The sequence below is a fragment of the Excalfactoria chinensis genome, chromosome 4, assembly GCF_039878825.1.
Source record: "Excalfactoria chinensis isolate bCotChi1 chromosome 4, bCotChi1.hap2, whole genome shotgun sequence".
Classification (NCBI taxonomy): Eukaryota; Metazoa; Chordata; class Aves; order Galliformes; family Phasianidae; genus Excalfactoria; species Excalfactoria chinensis.
In genome coordinates, this window is record NC_092828.1 from 54,008,648 (window position 1) to 54,025,025 (window position 16,378).

General features: G+C 48.1%; 1 protein-coding gene and 1 long non-coding RNA gene across 5 annotated transcripts in view; one reads left to right on the plus strand and one right to left on the minus strand.

Moving 5' to 3' along the window:
• FRAS1 (Fraser extracellular matrix complex subunit 1) overlaps window positions 1-10,689 on the plus strand; it is a 157,887-nt gene extending 147,198 nt beyond the window's left edge. For 2 of the 3 annotated variants that reach the window (XM_072336480.1, XM_072336481.1), the window contains exons 63-73: window positions 528-760; window positions 933-1,093; window positions 1,859-2,073; window positions 3,902-4,052; window positions 4,742-4,849; window positions 5,540-5,699; window positions 5,981-6,097; window positions 6,525-6,691; window positions 7,031-7,236; window positions 8,508-8,654; window positions 9,304-10,689. In XM_072336480.1, coding sequence (XP_072192581.1) covers window positions 528-760; window positions 933-1,093; window positions 1,859-2,073; window positions 3,902-4,052; window positions 4,742-4,849; window positions 5,540-5,699; window positions 5,981-6,097; window positions 6,525-6,691; window positions 7,031-7,236; window positions 8,508-8,654; window positions 9,304-9,888 — 2,250 coding nt within the window. In that variant the 3' untranslated portion in view covers window positions 9,889-10,689. Of the gene's footprint in view, window positions 1-527; window positions 761-932; window positions 1,094-1,858; window positions 2,074-3,901; window positions 4,053-4,741; window positions 4,850-5,539; window positions 5,700-5,980; window positions 6,098-6,524; window positions 6,692-7,030; window positions 7,237-8,507; window positions 8,655-9,303 lie in introns of those variants that run through there. The other variant, XR_011903541.1, reaches the window with a different exon arrangement.
• LOC140252131 (uncharacterized) lies at window positions 4,046-16,364 on the minus strand. Of its 2 annotated transcripts, none has more exons than XR_011903542.1 (4): window positions 16,180-16,364; window positions 9,397-9,654; window positions 7,404-7,536; window positions 4,046-4,868 (listed from the first exon to the last, which is right to left on the minus strand). It is a non-coding gene; the product is annotated as an uncharacterized lncRNA (long non-coding RNA). The 2 variants fall into 2 exon arrangements; XR_011903543.1 differs by having other exon boundaries at window positions 9,397-9,720; window positions 16,180-16,352.
• Between the last annotated feature and the right edge of the window lie 14 nt (window positions 16,365-16,378).

A 16,378-nucleotide genomic window follows, 5' to 3' on the forward strand; every position in this document is an offset into this window, starting at 1 on the left:
TGTTCCTAAACGATGCACACCCGGGTATGAATGATGCCTGCTTTGGTTACATAGAGATTAAAATATCAGATTTGTGAATTGGTATGAACTAGGAAAGCCTCTTCAGAAAAATATTTTTCTTTTGGCTTCAGAAAATGTAGCACTGTTTCACTGAGCCTGCTGAAGGCATTATTTCTGCTGATGCAGGAAGCAGCTATGAACACTCAGACATCTGAGAAAATGCCTGCAGGCAGGGGTAGATGGACCTTTGCAGGTCAGGTTCCTGCCTCCTTTTCCAACAGGTGTACGGGCAGACTTAAGCAGCTGTAAAACACCCAGCATATTCAGGCATCTTTCACAGCTGCAGCCTCAACTGGGCAGGCAGACACTGGCATGCACATGCTCCCATTTTGCCTGTATGCAGTTGTCTGTCTCACCTCTGTGCTGCTTCACAACTCCAGAACAAAGCGTTATTGCAACCTGGAGAGATGTCACGGTGCTGGTGCATTTGACCCAGGAGCACATTGCTCTCTCCTTGCTCCCTGCAGGTGCTGGACAGCATTTATTTCAGCCGGCGGTTCCACGTGCGCTGTGTGGCCAAGGCTGTGGACAAGGCTGGCCATGTGGGCACCCCATTGAGGAGCAGCGCAGTTACTATAGGGACAGACAGTGCCATTTGTCACACCCCTGTGGTCGCGGGGACAGCTCGAGGCTTCCAGGCTCAGTCATTCGTTGCCACTCTGAAGTACCTGGATGTCAAACACAAGGAGCATCCCAACAGGTATAAACCTGGAGAAGAGCACAGTCTTTCACCAGGCCTTTTGGGGTGACAGAACTGGCTTGAAAGTAGCCGCTGCCAGGCTTACCATGTCTGCTCTGCAGTGCTGTGTGGCACGGGGCTCCCATGCCTGCTAGCACTGCTTTTTCTGCTTCTCATCCACTCTTTGTTCCAGAATCCACATCTCGGTGCAGATCCCCCACCAGGATGGTATGCTGCCCCTCATCTCCACCCTGCCCCTGCACAATCTGCATTTTCTGCTCTCTGAGTCTATCTACAGACACCAACATGTCTGCTCGAACCTGGTCACCATCAGAGACCTTAAAGGCATCTCAGGTAACCTTTAAAGCCAGCTTTTATTTGCACAACTGGGGGGTACTGAGAAACCAGTAATGGTAATACGCAGCAGGCTCTGTCTTCCTTTGGGCTCAGTTGACATTATGGAAATAATAATTCCTGTAATATATAACCTTCCTGTGCTAACAGCAATGAAGCTCTGTTGTAACAGAGTTGCTCTGTTGAAAATGAGGTACCGCACAGGAACGGTTATAACAGGGCTAAGCAGCATTGCTGCTTGAAGAGGCTGTAGGTTCACATCATGTTGCTGATGTTCTGCTTTTCAAACCTGTCTCTGTGACATCTGTGTGCATAGAGAGGGATCCACGTGAAGTCTGTGTCACTGAGCTCTGCAGTTTGGCAAAAAGCAGCAGCAAGAGTAAGGTCATTGCTAGGGTAAATGCCAGAGCCTGAAAAAATACACAGCTTATGTCTCTGACATTTGGGGTAATATGGCCTGTGGTTGCTCTATGGAGGGCAAAGGCTTGTTGCATTTCACTCTTAAGCTTAAAATTTAACTTCACTCTCTAATGAATAGGTTTATAAGCTTGCTTTTTAAGATTGTTAGCACATTCCTGTCATGTTTTCACCCTTGAAGGTCTGCATATGTTCAGTTTGACCTCTAGGGTGATGGAGAGGAGACATAAGTCCTTGGTGTACTAAAAGTCACTGACATGACTTGAGAATGCAAATGGGACTTGAGTGCACAGCCCAAACTCTTTAAGATCTGAAGCAATCAGTGTCCTGGTATCTCTTTACTCCCAGAGGCAGGATTCCTTGATGAAGTGACATATGACAGCATTGTTCTCGGTCCTGGTTATGACCGCCCTTACCAGTTTGACCCCTCAGTGAGAGAGCCAAAGACAATCCAGCTGTACAAGCACCTCAACCTGAAGAGCTGCATATGGACCTTTGATGCCTATTATGACATGACTGAATTAATTGATGTCTGTGGAGGCTCGGTAACAGCTGACTTCCAGGTAAGATGGCGCATCCTGAACTCTTCATGTCATCCAGATCTTGGTCCATTCTCTGGCAGAACTCCACTGTGTGTTCATGAATACTTGCTTGGTATTCCTGCTGCTGTGCTCTGTGCAACTGAAGCACGTGTTTTTCCTCCTTTACCAAGAGAAAAACAGTATTTGTGAAATACACATAATTCATTTACTTTGATTGGGATAACATAGGCTTTATTCTTTTACTCTTTAGAGTGCTTTTTTCTTAACATAAGGATGTCCCAGAAATACAAAACACTGAGATCTGCGTTCTATTCTTTTACAACTGTTACCATATTCTTCACCCATGGGAATGAGCAAAGAGCAGAGACCGTGTTCAGTGGAGAGAAGCCATTGAAAATGTTAAGCAATTCCTTAATTAATTACTGTCACAGCAAAAGTCAGAAATGCTCTCTTGTAAAATAGCGGTTTTCACAACAAAGATGTGTTTCACTGCCCTCTCATGGACAGATTATAAATATCCATCTCACTCAAATGAGTCTCATCTGCATTAGATTCTTGCATTGAATTTCCAGTCAGGGCATTATGGCCAACACAATCTAGTTTAATTCCTGCTGGTCTGGAATATTTTAACTTCCCTTTTATAGCTCCAGTTATTTACACAAATCCAGAGAAGCTCCTCTGCGTAATGGAGTATGTGGAGACTGGCACCAACCAGTCTGGAATGGCTCTCGGAGCTCTCTGAGGGCTGGCGCAGTACAGCTGTGCCCCACAGGTGATAAATGCTGCGTTCAGAGCCAGAGACCTGCGGTGTCTCAAGTGCTCTTAGGGCAGTTCTCAGAAAGCAGAATTGCTTCATTTTAATTCATGGAATTGGAAACTCTTTTCAAGGTAAAGCTGTGACCACAGCTCCCTTTGTTAGGTGCATTAACGACAGCAGTGTGCTTTAGCACTTGCTCTTATTTCAAATACGTAAAGGCACTTCAGTCAAAGCTGCATGTACTTCTTCCCCAGCAGCTCCTTGTTATTATTTTTCAAATTACCATCTAGTGACAATTTTTTTGCAAATAAATTTATTGTTTTTAATGCAAATGTAATGCATCGTAGTGACTCTGGAACAACTTGCATGCCTCTAATTTCCCAGAAACACTGTAGGCATTTTCATTCCATGTCCATTGCAGATAATCAAATCCACGCATCAGGGGGAGGAGAGGCTACAAAAAAGCTGATGCATAGACTTGTACTGGACTCAAGCTTTCTTCTTCTTTCTAGAAGCCTGGTGAGGGTTCCCACAGTCAGAAGGGCCTGTTTAACTTTGTGTGCACAGTAGGAGCAGAGAACCTGGGAGCTTTGTTGAGCCCTTTCTGAAATTCTGCTCTCTTCAGCAGCCTGGAAAACACTCAGATTCATAAAGCTTTTAAAAAACATCCCTACTGTGTCAGAGTAGCATTCCCCAGTCTGGCTGCATCTGCGCCACAAAGCTTGTGTGACACAGGGGTACTAAGGAAGATACGGAGGTGCATGGCATGCAGGGCTCTGTGCTGCCGTCCCCAGAGTGTTTATATCTCATCCCATTAGGCTGCAGTCTGTAATGTGGATGCAGCTGTTTGTTTTTTTTTCCTGCAGTGAATAGTTCAGGCATTAAAAGGAAGGGAAAAAGATTTGCCTCTCACTACACCAGTGTGCTTGGTCTTATCTCACCTCTACTAAGGAAGAGTCTTTTGTTGCAGATGTTTTGGCTTTTTTTCCTCATTTGCAGAGCAGAATGTGAACAAGAAGGTGCTGCAAGTCCAGGCCAGCGTCTCTCCTTTGAGACAGAGTACATAATCACCTACTTGGGTTCTGTTGACAGGTCCGGGACTCTGCTCAGTCCTTCTTAACAGTCCACGTCCCCCTCTATGTGTCCTACATTTATGTGACAGCACCGAGAGGCTGGGCTTCTCTTGAGCACCACACAGAGATGGAGTTCTCCTTTTTCTACGACACTGTTCTCTGGAGGACAGGTACGTCCAAGGCACCTGAGAGTGTGCAGCACTACTGTTTTCTTCTCTGTTTTCCCTTTTTCTTAGTTTCTGCACTGTTGCTGTAGTTCCGAGTCTGGGTAGCATGCAGCATCAGTCCAGCTGTGCTTGCATTTATGAAAGCTTAGTAATGGAGTTGTCGTTTCCCACAACATCTGTTAATGGGAACAGTCGTCACTGAGACGCTGCAGGACAAGAGCTCTGTGTTCCTTGGAGCCTCTGCAGGCAGGCAGAGGTTGCTCCCCATGGGACATATGGCGTGTTTTCTCCAATGCTTTCCACTGATTTTCATGTGAGAACTGCAGTTGTGGTCCTCAGCCTCCTAGCTCTCCTAGGTTGACTTTTCCACATCGTAACCACAGTACTGCCAGTGGTGGGTCCCATACCGAGCCTGTCCTCTGCTGCTGGTGACATCCAAGACCTAACATCACTGTGTATATTTATAGTTTATCCTTTGCCTGTGAATCTTCTATTTCCAGCTCATCTGTTTTTCTTTCCTACTATATCTGGAAGTGTACAGCTGACTCACCTGGAGGATGATCTCAGGCAAACTGTGCCTTCTTGGAGCTCTCTCAGATGCTACTGGAGCTACCTAGGGCTGACCGACGCCACTTGAGGTCTGCTGTGCCCCTTGTCCTCCCCACTGACTCTGCTCTTGCTGTACCACACAGGAATTCAGACAGACAGTGTCCTCTCAGCCCGGCTGCAGATAATCAGGATCTACATCCGTGAGGATGGTCGACTGGTTATAGAGTTCAAGACCCAGGCCAAGTTCAGAGGTGAGAATGAATATTAGTCCTGATGGAGAAAAGAGAGCACCATGAGAATGCAGCCCAGTTCTGAAAGCACAGATAGTAAAACAAGCTATGACTAAGGTCAGTGTTCATGATCAGAGTATTTCTTCCCAATTTGTTCTTCCTTTTACTAGCCTCTCAGCTTAGGAATATTTGACATTTTTCACTTTTAACTTTACAAACTTTATGCCTAATGTCAGTGATTGAGCTAGGGCCCTCAAAAGCCCTTTCTAGTTTGGATATAATTATTTCCATTAGATTCTAACAGCAGGTGTCTGTGAGAGTGCCTTCTCCATTCTCTCTTGACCTCACCAAGGCATGGCAGCTCCATGTCCTCTGCTGCTGTCTCACATAATTGTTCCACCACCCTTTCCCTACAACAAGAAAGTGGAGCCGCACAGTGACAAGTCATGGGAACAGGGTCATCCCCTGCCAGCCTGGAAACTGCCGGTATTTGGGAGTAGCTGCAGAAATACCCAAGCTTGGCTCCACCTCTAGCCAGTCTTATACCAGACGCTAAAATCTGTGCTTGGATGTGATGAACCAATAGCTGAGGTGCTGAGCAGGTTCTAAGGTTGCTCCTAATGAAAGACTGGGGTCCCCCTTCCCCTGTGCTGCTGTGTGCATTGTGGTATCTCCCAGTGCCTTACTGTCACCTCCTTGCTCTCACCACAGGGCTCTTTGTAATGGAGCACCACAGCTTGCCAGATGTGAAGTCATCTTTAATGACTCCAGACCATCTGGGAGGGATTGAATTTGACCTGCAGCTGCTGTGGAGTGCTCAGACTTTTGACTCTCCCTACCAGCTCTGGAGGGCAACCAGCTCTTATAACAGGTGAGGACCACAGGCTCAGTTCTTCAAGACTTCTTTTTATTATTGTTTCTGTTTTTTCCTTCACCTGTGTTCCTTGCACTAAGGGTCAAATTAGACACCGTCAATCAAATTTGTCCCTCCTGTACCTGCTGAATGGGCGTTTCTAGGGTTTGGGTTAGGTCCTGCTGTGAACCCTCCTTGCTCCACTCATTTGGAAAACATGGATGTTAGGCAAATGCATCAGGTGGTGGAACAGCCTGGAGTTTGGATTGATGATGATGGTGTCTCCTGTCTGTTCTCAGGAAGGACTACTCTGGAGAGTACACAATCCTCTTAATTCCTTGTACTGTGCAGCCTACGCAGCCATGGGTAGAACCTGGAGACAAGCCCCTGCCCTGTACAGCTCATGCTCCGGAGCGGTAAGGAGTCACCATTTTCACCCCTAAGCCCAGTTCTGGGTTGTTTGCATGGTACCGGGAAGCAGGGAATGCACCACAGGGGCAGGACAGGAAGGGCAGTAACCTCCCTTGTGGGCTGTCTCAGCCAACCGGCTTTCAGCCTTAGGGCTGCAGAACGCTGTGTAACCTTCAGCTGTCCCCTGATGGAATTAAACCCAAAACCTACTGTTGGAAAGCTTTAGCTGGTTGTGCGGGGCACAACGCTGTTACTTAACAACTGGGCAGGGTGAGCGGCAACAGGCAAGCTGAATACCGCTGTAGTACAGTCTGCTGGGTCATGAAAGCAGAATGAGAAAATGGCAAAGCAGGTGTAACTTCGTGTCACCAACATGCAACTTCAGATGCATCTAAACTAAACCTCACCCATCTCCTTTCTGTCTCAATATAGATTTTTGATCCCGATTGCTTTCCAGCAGACAAACCGGCCAGTTCCTGTTGTCTATTCCCTAAACACAGAGTTTCAGCTCTGTAACAATGAGAAGGTGTTTCTATTGGATCCCACCAAGTCTGAAATGTCTCTGGCAGAAATGGATTACAAAGGAGCTTTTTCAAAAGGTAGGATTTCTCTGCCTGTTCCTCTTGTATTGAATGTTTCTGTTTTCAGAACTTCGGTATCTTTGAAAGAGGAGAGTGAAACCAGATTTGGCTTTGCCTCTTGTACAGCAACAAGTGGTACTTTGAGCACATCACAACACCAGTGTCAGGACCAGAAAATGAGGATGTGCTCATGGCAGAGTATTCTGTCACGGCAGGGCATTCTGTGCACATGCACATGTACAAAGCACAGCCACTTGTAGTTGGAGATGTGTGTTTCTAACAGCGGTTCTCTTGCTGAACTCTTTGTTATCTCTTCCTTGATGTCCTTCAGAAAGTTTAACCTCCCCATCTCCTCAGGGCAAATCCTGTATGGCCGTGTGCTCTGGAATCCTGAACAAAACCTGAACGCTGCTTACAAACTGCAGCTGGAGAAAGTCTACCTGTGCACTGGCAAGGACGGCTACGTGCCCTTCTTTGATCCAACAGGAACTGTCTATAACGAAGGGCCTCAGTATGGCTGTATTCAACCCAACAAGCACCTGAAACACAGATTTCTCCTCTTGGTAAGTTTTCTGCTGTGGACAAAACCATAACGTGGGGCATTATGTGCAGTCATGTCTGCATACGTCTGTTCCCTTGGTCCTTTGTTAACCTAACAGGTGGGGAACTAAATGACACTCCTGGTGCAGGGAGAAGCTGCACATCAGGGAGTACTGTAAGAGATTCTTACCAGAATAATTTGCTTGCAGTGCTGTCTTCTGTGTCTGCTTTTGTTTTCCCTACAGCAAACAAAGGGTCGCCTACAAACGAATGAGAAGCAAAATGCTGTGGCTTTTTGGTAGTACCAGGCAGACAGGTCCAAGCTGCAAAGACAAGACCACATTTCCTCAGCCTTAATCCATGAGTATTTCTTAGTCCAAAGAAAAAAAACAAATGAGGTTCTCCCTCCCCCCCCCCAAAAAAAGCACAACATTCCATTCCACGTACCAGGCTTTTAAAAATTCTCCTGAACTCTGTGCTGTGGCTCAGAATTGACAGAACAAGCAGCATACAAAGGGAGATCTATTTACCAGCTGCACAGCATCCCCCTTCATTACGATGGCATGTTCTCAAGGTGAACTCAGCTCTAATTACATGCTTTCAAATTAACATTTGCCAGCATCCTCACTGGCAGCCTTAGTAGCACTTACAGGACAAGGGTAACCGTAGCGCTATTAGTGCATCTAGTGTGCACATGAGCTGGCTGCTTAAGCTCTTGTCCTGATGCTCCACTCTAGAAGCCTACTATTGAACTCCCTGGTGCTAGAACAGTATGAAGTGCCTAAACATCATGCGGGTTAGAAATACGTACCAGGCAGAAACATAACCACTGAAGAATAGTACATGTTCGTGTGCGTGTGGAACTTGGACCTTTGGATTTAATTTCTGCAGCAGTGCATGGGTGTGTGTTATTGAGAGACACAGCTTCTGGCTCCCTTTCAGAAAGGTGTGCAGAAATGCCAGGCTGAGCTTTAAAATGTCCCCAACTGTGTTAGAATTTCTTTTTAAAACAGTAATGAGCGACATTAAGAAATTTGTGCCCAGGCGTGAGCAAGTGCTTCTGAGCAGGAAAGGCCATCTTGTAAGGGAATATTTGACTGGAGAGGAGGAAGCCTTGGGACATAAAGTGAGATGGGCTCAGCAGAGAGACAACATCAGCTCTGGCAAAAGGAAGCAGAGAGGCACTTGGGGATGTTGCTTTCCTTCACAGTATCACTGAAGCAGCTCTTGAAAGTCACCTGGTTATTCAGCTGCACAGTGTTGATGGCAATGCACTCTTGCTCTGATTTTTCAGGACCGAAACCAACCAGAAGTCACAGATAAGTATTTCCATGATGTGCCTTTTGATGCCCACTTTGCCTCTGAATTGTCTGAGTTTCACTCAGTGAGCAGCATGCCTGGTGTGGATGGATTTACTCTCAAGGTGGATGCTCTCTACAAGGTATGTATCAAGTGACGTCCATAGACCAGAACTAACTCCTCTATTAACTAGCTCAGAGCACTCCACACCCCTTCCCACTGACAGGGCCAGGAGAGCTCAGGTTGTGATTCCCCTCCATGCTCAGAGGCTGGCTTTAGGATACAGCTTAAAGGAGCCAGGCAGACCACAGCAGTTGCCACCACAGTGGGAGGGGCGCAAAGGAAACTCTCAATTGAGGGAAGTTGATCCCGATTTCCTAGTTTTCCCACCCCTCCCCGGTGAGGCCCTTTTTAACCCAACCTCCATGGACTTAAGTGACTTTGGCGTTCCTAGGGTCACACCATAAATGAACAAAGGTAACAGTTCAGAAACAAGCTCCTGCACAGAAAGATGGAGATGAAGAATCTGTTCTGGTGGCTAGGATTCTTTTCAAAGCACTCAGTGAAGAGTTAAAATATGGGTTGGCAATGTTCTCAATTAATCATTACAGTTGCCAAAGGCAGACAGGAAGACTGACCTTAGTGATAAGTACTGGTGCAGATGCTTATGCTGAATATTTTTGCTGATACCTGCATGACACAAAAAACTGGAAAAATAAAAAGCATCCAGTTCTGTCTTAACAAAATCATTTTATCTGACTTCCTGTTTGCACGTCTTCCCTTCCTCACAGGTGGAAGCTGGACATCAGTGGTACCTTCAGGTTATCTACATAATAGGCCCAGAGAGCATTGCAGGGCCCCGTGTTCAGCGATCTCTTACTCACCACTTAAAGCGTGGCCGCAGGGACCTGATTGACAGCAATGGGAGGCTGATGCTGGATGACTCCTTAATCTATGACAACGAGGGCGATCAGGTCAAGAACGGCACCAACATGAAGTCGCTGATCTTGGAGATGGAGGAAGCTGTGATCGCAGCCTCCTTATCGCAGACAGGTGCTTCCCTCGGGAGTGCATTTGCTGCTGTCATGCTGCTGTTGCTGGTGCTTCTGGGAGTCTGCCTTGTCACCAGGAAGTGCCGGACGCTGCGGAGGAAACGAGAGGCTGTCCGAGCTGCCCCGGAGGAGCACCCTCTGAACACCAAGGTGGAGCTGCCCAAGAGCACAGGGAAGGCAGTGAACAGCCAGTACTGCACCGTGAGGAACATCAATGTACTGAGAGAAACAGGAGGCGTTTCCAGTGTCAAAAGCAGAAAGGTGAAGCAGGTGAATTTAGAAGTTAAAGTCCACAATAATTTGCACGACGGAACAGAAGTTTAATGGAGCATGTACTTAACATTTTGTAAAAGCTTTTTATAACTTGTAAAAAGATTTAAAAAAACCCACAGAAACAAAAAGCAGAAGCTAAGTGAAATTATGCTGGTATTTTTATATCTCATGAGAAATGGAGGCGCTCTGGCTTTGTGTGATGTGCAGCAGCCCAGGCTGTTACTGCTTTGCCTGTAGCTGAGCTCCTGCATCACACACAGCTGGTCCATCTGATGTCTGAGCAGGGGGGATATGCTGCAGGGGGCAGAAATCCCCTGGGGAAAGTGGCACAGGCCTATGGCAGAGCCTGGTTCAGCCCTCACAAGGAGGAGACCACAGTTTCCTGCAGGACTTTGGAGCACTTTTAGCAGCCTCTGGGAAACTCGACATGTTTGTGAATCCACGTTGTTGAGCCTGGACAGCGCAACAGTGTGTGTGCCAGCAGGATGTGGGAGCAATTTGCCACCTCCCTAGGGAAGAAAGCAAGAGAAGCAACATATCCTCATGTAGTATCAGAGGCAGAATGACTTGATTTGCTCCTTCAAATGGGGCAAAACCACGATAGAAATCAAAACTACAGCCTCAGTGCTTGATGACGTGGGACCTGAGGGTGTTTGTTTTGCCTGAGCCTCGTAGTGCTGGCAGCTTGGCTGTAGCTTTATGGGACCTTTGCTACAGTGGTGCTCTCTGGGGAAGTTACGGCAGGTTAAGGGACATGAATTATCACACCTCACTGTGCTGCAGAGTAAAGTTTGAATATGAACCTACCAGTGTGTGACAGTAGTGTTCTTTCCCTGCGCCTTCCTGCCCTCAGACACTGTTTTTTACCTGCTGCCTGGTCCTGGTGGCAGCGTGGCAGCCCCTAGCACTCCAAAGCTGCAGAGCCACATCTCCACGTGGCAGTGGTCCCTGGCCCTGGGTTCTGGTAGGGTGACTCCCAAGGTGCTCCCCGGGCTGTGGCACAGTGGTATGCAAGCCAACACCAACCATAGCTGTGTGGAGCCCTCAGCCATGGCCACAGTGCTCCCCAGCATGAATTCTGTCAGAGGGGCTGCTATGGGGTTGCCATAGTGGGGGTGGGGAGATGGGGTTCCTAGGCTCTCTGGGACACCACTGCCAGTCAGCAGTCATGGTGAGCAGCACCAGGAGCTGATGTCCTATGCTTGTTTAAATAGCAACACCAAAAAGGTAACACAAATTAACTGAAATGAGCATCTCTGTTAAAGCTTCCCTGCAAAAACTCAGCACCAGGCAGACCAGCCCCTTATCCGATCATCTCTAAAATGAGGATTTTCTTCATCACCTGTTAGTTCCTCTGCTGGGAGGGGTCTGGTGACAACACCTCCCATAACATACTGAGGCACAGAGATGATCACGAATATATACTGCCTTCAATAGCTAGGAGTTTGGGGTAATAGAGACATTTCCTTTCATCATATAACATACATATTATATAAAGTGTACATACTGTGTGCATGAATGTGTGCATCTATGCGTCTGCGTGTCCCCGCATGTCTATCTGTGTGTCTGCATACACATGTGCATGTTTACAAGTACACCTATGTGCACATCTGTGTGTCCATGGGTGTACCTCTATGCATCCACATGTCTGCATTCACGTCTCCATCTATGTTTGCACATACATTGCTCTGTGGCTGAGAGGGGGTCAGTGTCTGCATGTCTGTACGCCTCTGCGTATCTGCACACGTCCATGTGCACATACCTGTTTCTGTGCATGCTTTTATCTGTCTGTGTGTTTTATTTGCACCTCTCCAAGTGCCTGCAAATGCATGTCCATGGTGTGCATGCCTATGCGTCTGCATCGGCATATGTCTGTGTTTCTGCATGGGTGTTTATATTGTGTAGATACATGTGTACAAATACACATCTCCATGTGTGTGCATCTATGTGAATGTTTGTGTCTTTCTGGAAGTTCACTGCATGTGTGTGCAAATGTGTACACATGTGCATGTGTGCATAAGCTTGTAAGCGTGTCTATGCGGCATCACAACGCAGTAGCAAATACATGGTTCGCAAATACGGAATGCTTAGTTAATTGGTTTTGGCTGATTACTTACTAAACATAGGAAACACCACCCAGATGTTCAATAAGCAGTGCAAACTGAAAGCTGTTGATGTTTTGTGCCTTTTCCCCCAGCTCATCACAGCCTCCTTTTTGTTTTTGTTTATTTTTACAGCATGCTGGCCTTCTGACAGGTCATGTATTAATCACTGCCATGTGCTGAATATTAAGAACATCCTTTAACATTGTATAAACATTGAATAATGACTTTATAAATATTGACTTCTCCATTAAAGGTTCAAAGCCTACCGTAAACAGTGAAGGAAGGTCAGAAATCAGACCGTGTGCTTGTGTTTTGGCATAGAAAAGGGCCTCTTGGGAAGTAAAAAAGCAATTATTGTCATCTGAAAGCTAGTTTGAAGTTGTCTATTCGGTATAACTACTGACAGTGTTGGATAAAGATTGGAATTTCGAGACAAAAGCACTAAGTGTTCAGCTTCTGGGCTTGTAAGAGGTTCTAGGAACCACAGGGCACCAAAGCTGGAAAGGACCTACAAGACCATCCAGTCCAACCCTCTGCCTACCACCAACAGTTCTCACCAAACCATGTCCCTCAGTACAACATCTAAAGGTTCCTTGAACACCTCCAGAGTCAGTGACTGCACCACCTCCCTGGGCAGCCCATTCCAGCACCTGACCACTCTTCTGGAAAAGTAGTAGTTCCTAATGTTCAGCCTGAACCTCCCTTGGCACAACTCAAGGCCATTCCTTCTAGTCCTATCACTGTTACACAAGAGAAGAGGCCAAATCCCAGCTCACTACAACCTCCCTTCAGGTAGTTAGAGAGAGCAATAAGGTCTCTCCTGAGCCTCCTCTTCTCCACAATGAACATTCCCAGCTCCTTCAGCTGCTCCTCAGATGCCCTGTGCTTCAGACCCCTCACCAGTTTCATTGCCCTTCTCTGGGCACATTCTAGGGCTTTGACGTCTTTCTTGCAGTGAGGGAGCCAAAACTGAGCACAATGCTTTGAAGTGCAGCCTCACCAGTGCTGAGTACAGAGGCCCAATTACTTCCCAGCTCCTGCTAGCAACACTATTTCTGATGCAACCCAAGATGCCATTGGCCTTCTTGGCCACCTGGGCACACTGCTGGCTCATGTTCAGCCGAGCATCAACCAATACCCCCAGGTCTGTTTCCTCTACAGTTTTCCAGCCACTCTGCCCCAAGCCTGTAGCATTGCACGGGGTTGTTGTGGCCCAAGTGCAGGACCCAGCACTTGGTATTGTTGAACCTCAACCCACTGGCTTCAGCTCAGTGATCCAGTCATCTGCAAACTTACTGAGGGTGCACTCAGTGCCCTCATCCAGGCCATCAGAAAAGATATTGAACAGGTTAGGCCCCATCACTGACCCCTGGGTAACACCACTCATGACCAGCAGCCAGCTGGATTTAACTCCATTCACTACCACTCTCTGGGCCGGCTTCTCCAGAATACTGTGGCAGACAGTGTCAAAGGCTTTGCTGAAGCCTAGGTAGACCACATCAACAGCCTTTCCCTCATCCAGCAGTCAAGTCACTAGATCATAGAAGGAGATGAAGTTGGTCAAGCAGCACCTGCCCTTCACAAACCCATGCTGGCTAGGCCTGATCCCCCGTTTGTCCAACACATGCTGTGTGATCTCCCTCAAGACAAGCTGCTCTATAACCTTCCCTGGCACTGAGGTCAGGCTGAAAGGCCTTTAGTTCCCCAGATCCTCCTTACGACCCTTCCTATTGAACACTGGTGAGTTTTCAGTCTTCTGGGACCTCTCCAGTTGACCAGGAATGCTGATAGATGATGAAAAGCAGCTTGGCTATCACCTCTGCCAGTTCCTTTAGCACTCTCAGACGGATCTCATCTGGCCTTGTGGCAGTCCAGGTTGAATAATAGGTCTCTGACTGTTTCCTCCTGAAGCACCAGGGGTTTATTCTGCTCCCTGTTTGAGATTTCAAAGTCAGAGAGTGGAATACCCTGTTGATAACTGGTCCAACTTCTAAAGATGAAAGAAGGCATTGAGAACCTCTGCCTTTTCCCTCATCCTCAGTGGTCACATTCCCAGCCGCATCCAGTAAAGAATGGAGATTCTCCTTAGTTCTCCTCTTACTGTTAATATATTCATGAAAGAGTTTCTTGTTCCCTTTTACTGCAGTGGCCGAGCTCAAATTGGGCTTTTGCCTAATTTTCTCCCTGCACATCCTAACAAACAACTTCTCTGTACTCTCCTTGAGTTGCCCATCCTTTTTTCCACAGGAGGTAGATTCTCCTTTTCTCCTGTAGCCTCAGGAAAAGCTCCCTGTTTGTTCATGCCTGTCTTTTTCCCCGCCGGCTGCTCTTGCAGCTCAGAGGGTCAGCCTGTCCCTGTGCCTTTAAGACTTCCTTCTTCAGGAACAACCAGCCTTCCTGAAACCCTTTACCCTCCAAGACTGAATCCCAAGGGACCCTCCCTACCAGTCCTGAACAATTCAAAGTCCGCCCTACAGAAGCCCAAGTTAGCAGATTTGCTGTCCCCTCTCCTGGCTCTGAGAAGAATAAAGAACTCCTCCATTTCATAGTCTCTCTGTCCAAGACAGATCCCGACCTCTACATCTCCCACTAGACTTTCTCTGTTAGTGCGGCAGGTCTAGCAGGGCAGCTCCCCAGCAGGCTCTCTCACCAGCTGCAGAAGGAAGTTATATTCTGTATACCCTAGAGACCTCCTAGACTGCTTCTTCTGTGTTGTGTTGTATTCCCAGCACACGTCATGGAAGTTTAAGCCCCCAATGAGGACAAGGGCTGGCAATGATGCAACTCCAGCCAGCTGCTCCTAGAACACCTCTTCTGTATCTTCATCCTGGTTAAGCAGTCTGTAAACAGATGCCCACCAGTATACCTGCCATGTCAGCCCTTCCCCTGATCCTTACCCATAGACTCAACCTCATCATCCCCAGCCACAAGCTCAATAACATTCAAATTCTCTCTAATATAGAGAGCCACACCACCACCCCTCCTTCCTCACCTATCCTTCCTGAAGTGCTTGTAGCCATCCACTGCAGCACTTCAGTCACAGGAGCGATCCCACCATGTTTCTGTAATGGTCATAGTTTGCCTGCCACACAATGGTTTTCAGCTCCTCCTATTTGCCACGTGCATTGGTGTTAGATGCACTTCAGCTGAGTCACAACTCAGTCAGTGTCACAACTTTAATATTGATATTCTCCATTAGTATACTAACTTATTCATTTACAAACAGTGACTAACAGCTACGGTACTGAAAACACTGTATACACGCTAGGAAAAAAAGATCTTAAAAAACAAAACATTTCACACAGAGACTTTCAAATCAAACATGGGCTTAGCCTGGTGCACACCAACGTACTGCATTATGGGGGCCAACATGACCAGGTTTGTGCCCCCACTTCCCTCCCTGCTGTTCCATGCACACAGCCAGCACCAGGGCTTGGCCCCAGAAGCAGCTGGGGCTGGTCTCCACGTTTGAGCTTAAACACACAGGGATCCATCTCCCTTTTGAAGCTCCCACAGGAGCACACTGAGCTTGTTACAGAGACTGAAAAATGTGTGGCAGCCTTACAGTTTGAGCCTCAGTAGTGGTGAAGTGAGCCTGCTTTTGAGCCCCAGAATGCAAAGTTTCATCCCTGTTTTGTGCCACCCGGTGAGACGGTACTGAAGTGCCAAAATCACACATCAGCCTCTGTTTCTGAGTGCTAAATCCATCCTCATTCTGAGTCCCAAATGCAGCAGTTTGTCTGTTTTCAAGACCCTACATCAAGCCCCACAAATACAGCAGTCCATGTCTGCTTTCTGAATCTGGGAACGCACAACTTGGCCCCCCTTCCTGAGACCCCACAGCCCCATCAATTGAGCCCGGGTTTGATCCCCAAACCACAGGGGCCTTCGGTCTCGATTCCTCCCGTCTGAAAGCCAGCCCACAGGGTTTCATTTCGTGCCCCCTAAAGACGAATGATTTCATCCCCACATCGAGCCCCAAGCAGGGCAAGAATTCTCCCGTGCCGCCGAGCCCCAAACGGCTCACCCAGCCGCACTCCCCGCCCCAGAAGCCATCAGCGCGCAGCTGTGTTATTCCTTCCCGGCCCAGCCGCGACGCCGAGACGAGCAGGCCGGGCCCAGGGGCGAGAGGGCCAGCACGGGAGCTCGGGCGAGGAGCCGGGTGCTGCGAGCGCCCGGACCGACGGGGAAACCGACAGCAGAAGCGCGATCGGCGGACAAAGCTTTCTGCTCCTACCTTCCTCGTGGGATCCGCAGCTTCGGGCTCCTCCCGTTCCCCGGCGTCCTCCCGTCTCTCGTGCGGCGCTCGGACACGGGCATGCCGCCTGCTGGGCGGGCCGCGGAGGGACCCCGCGGCCACCGGCCCCACGGCCAGAGCACGCGAGGGCAGCGAAGACCCCGCCTCGCGGCAGCCGGGCCATCAGCCGACAGGGCCG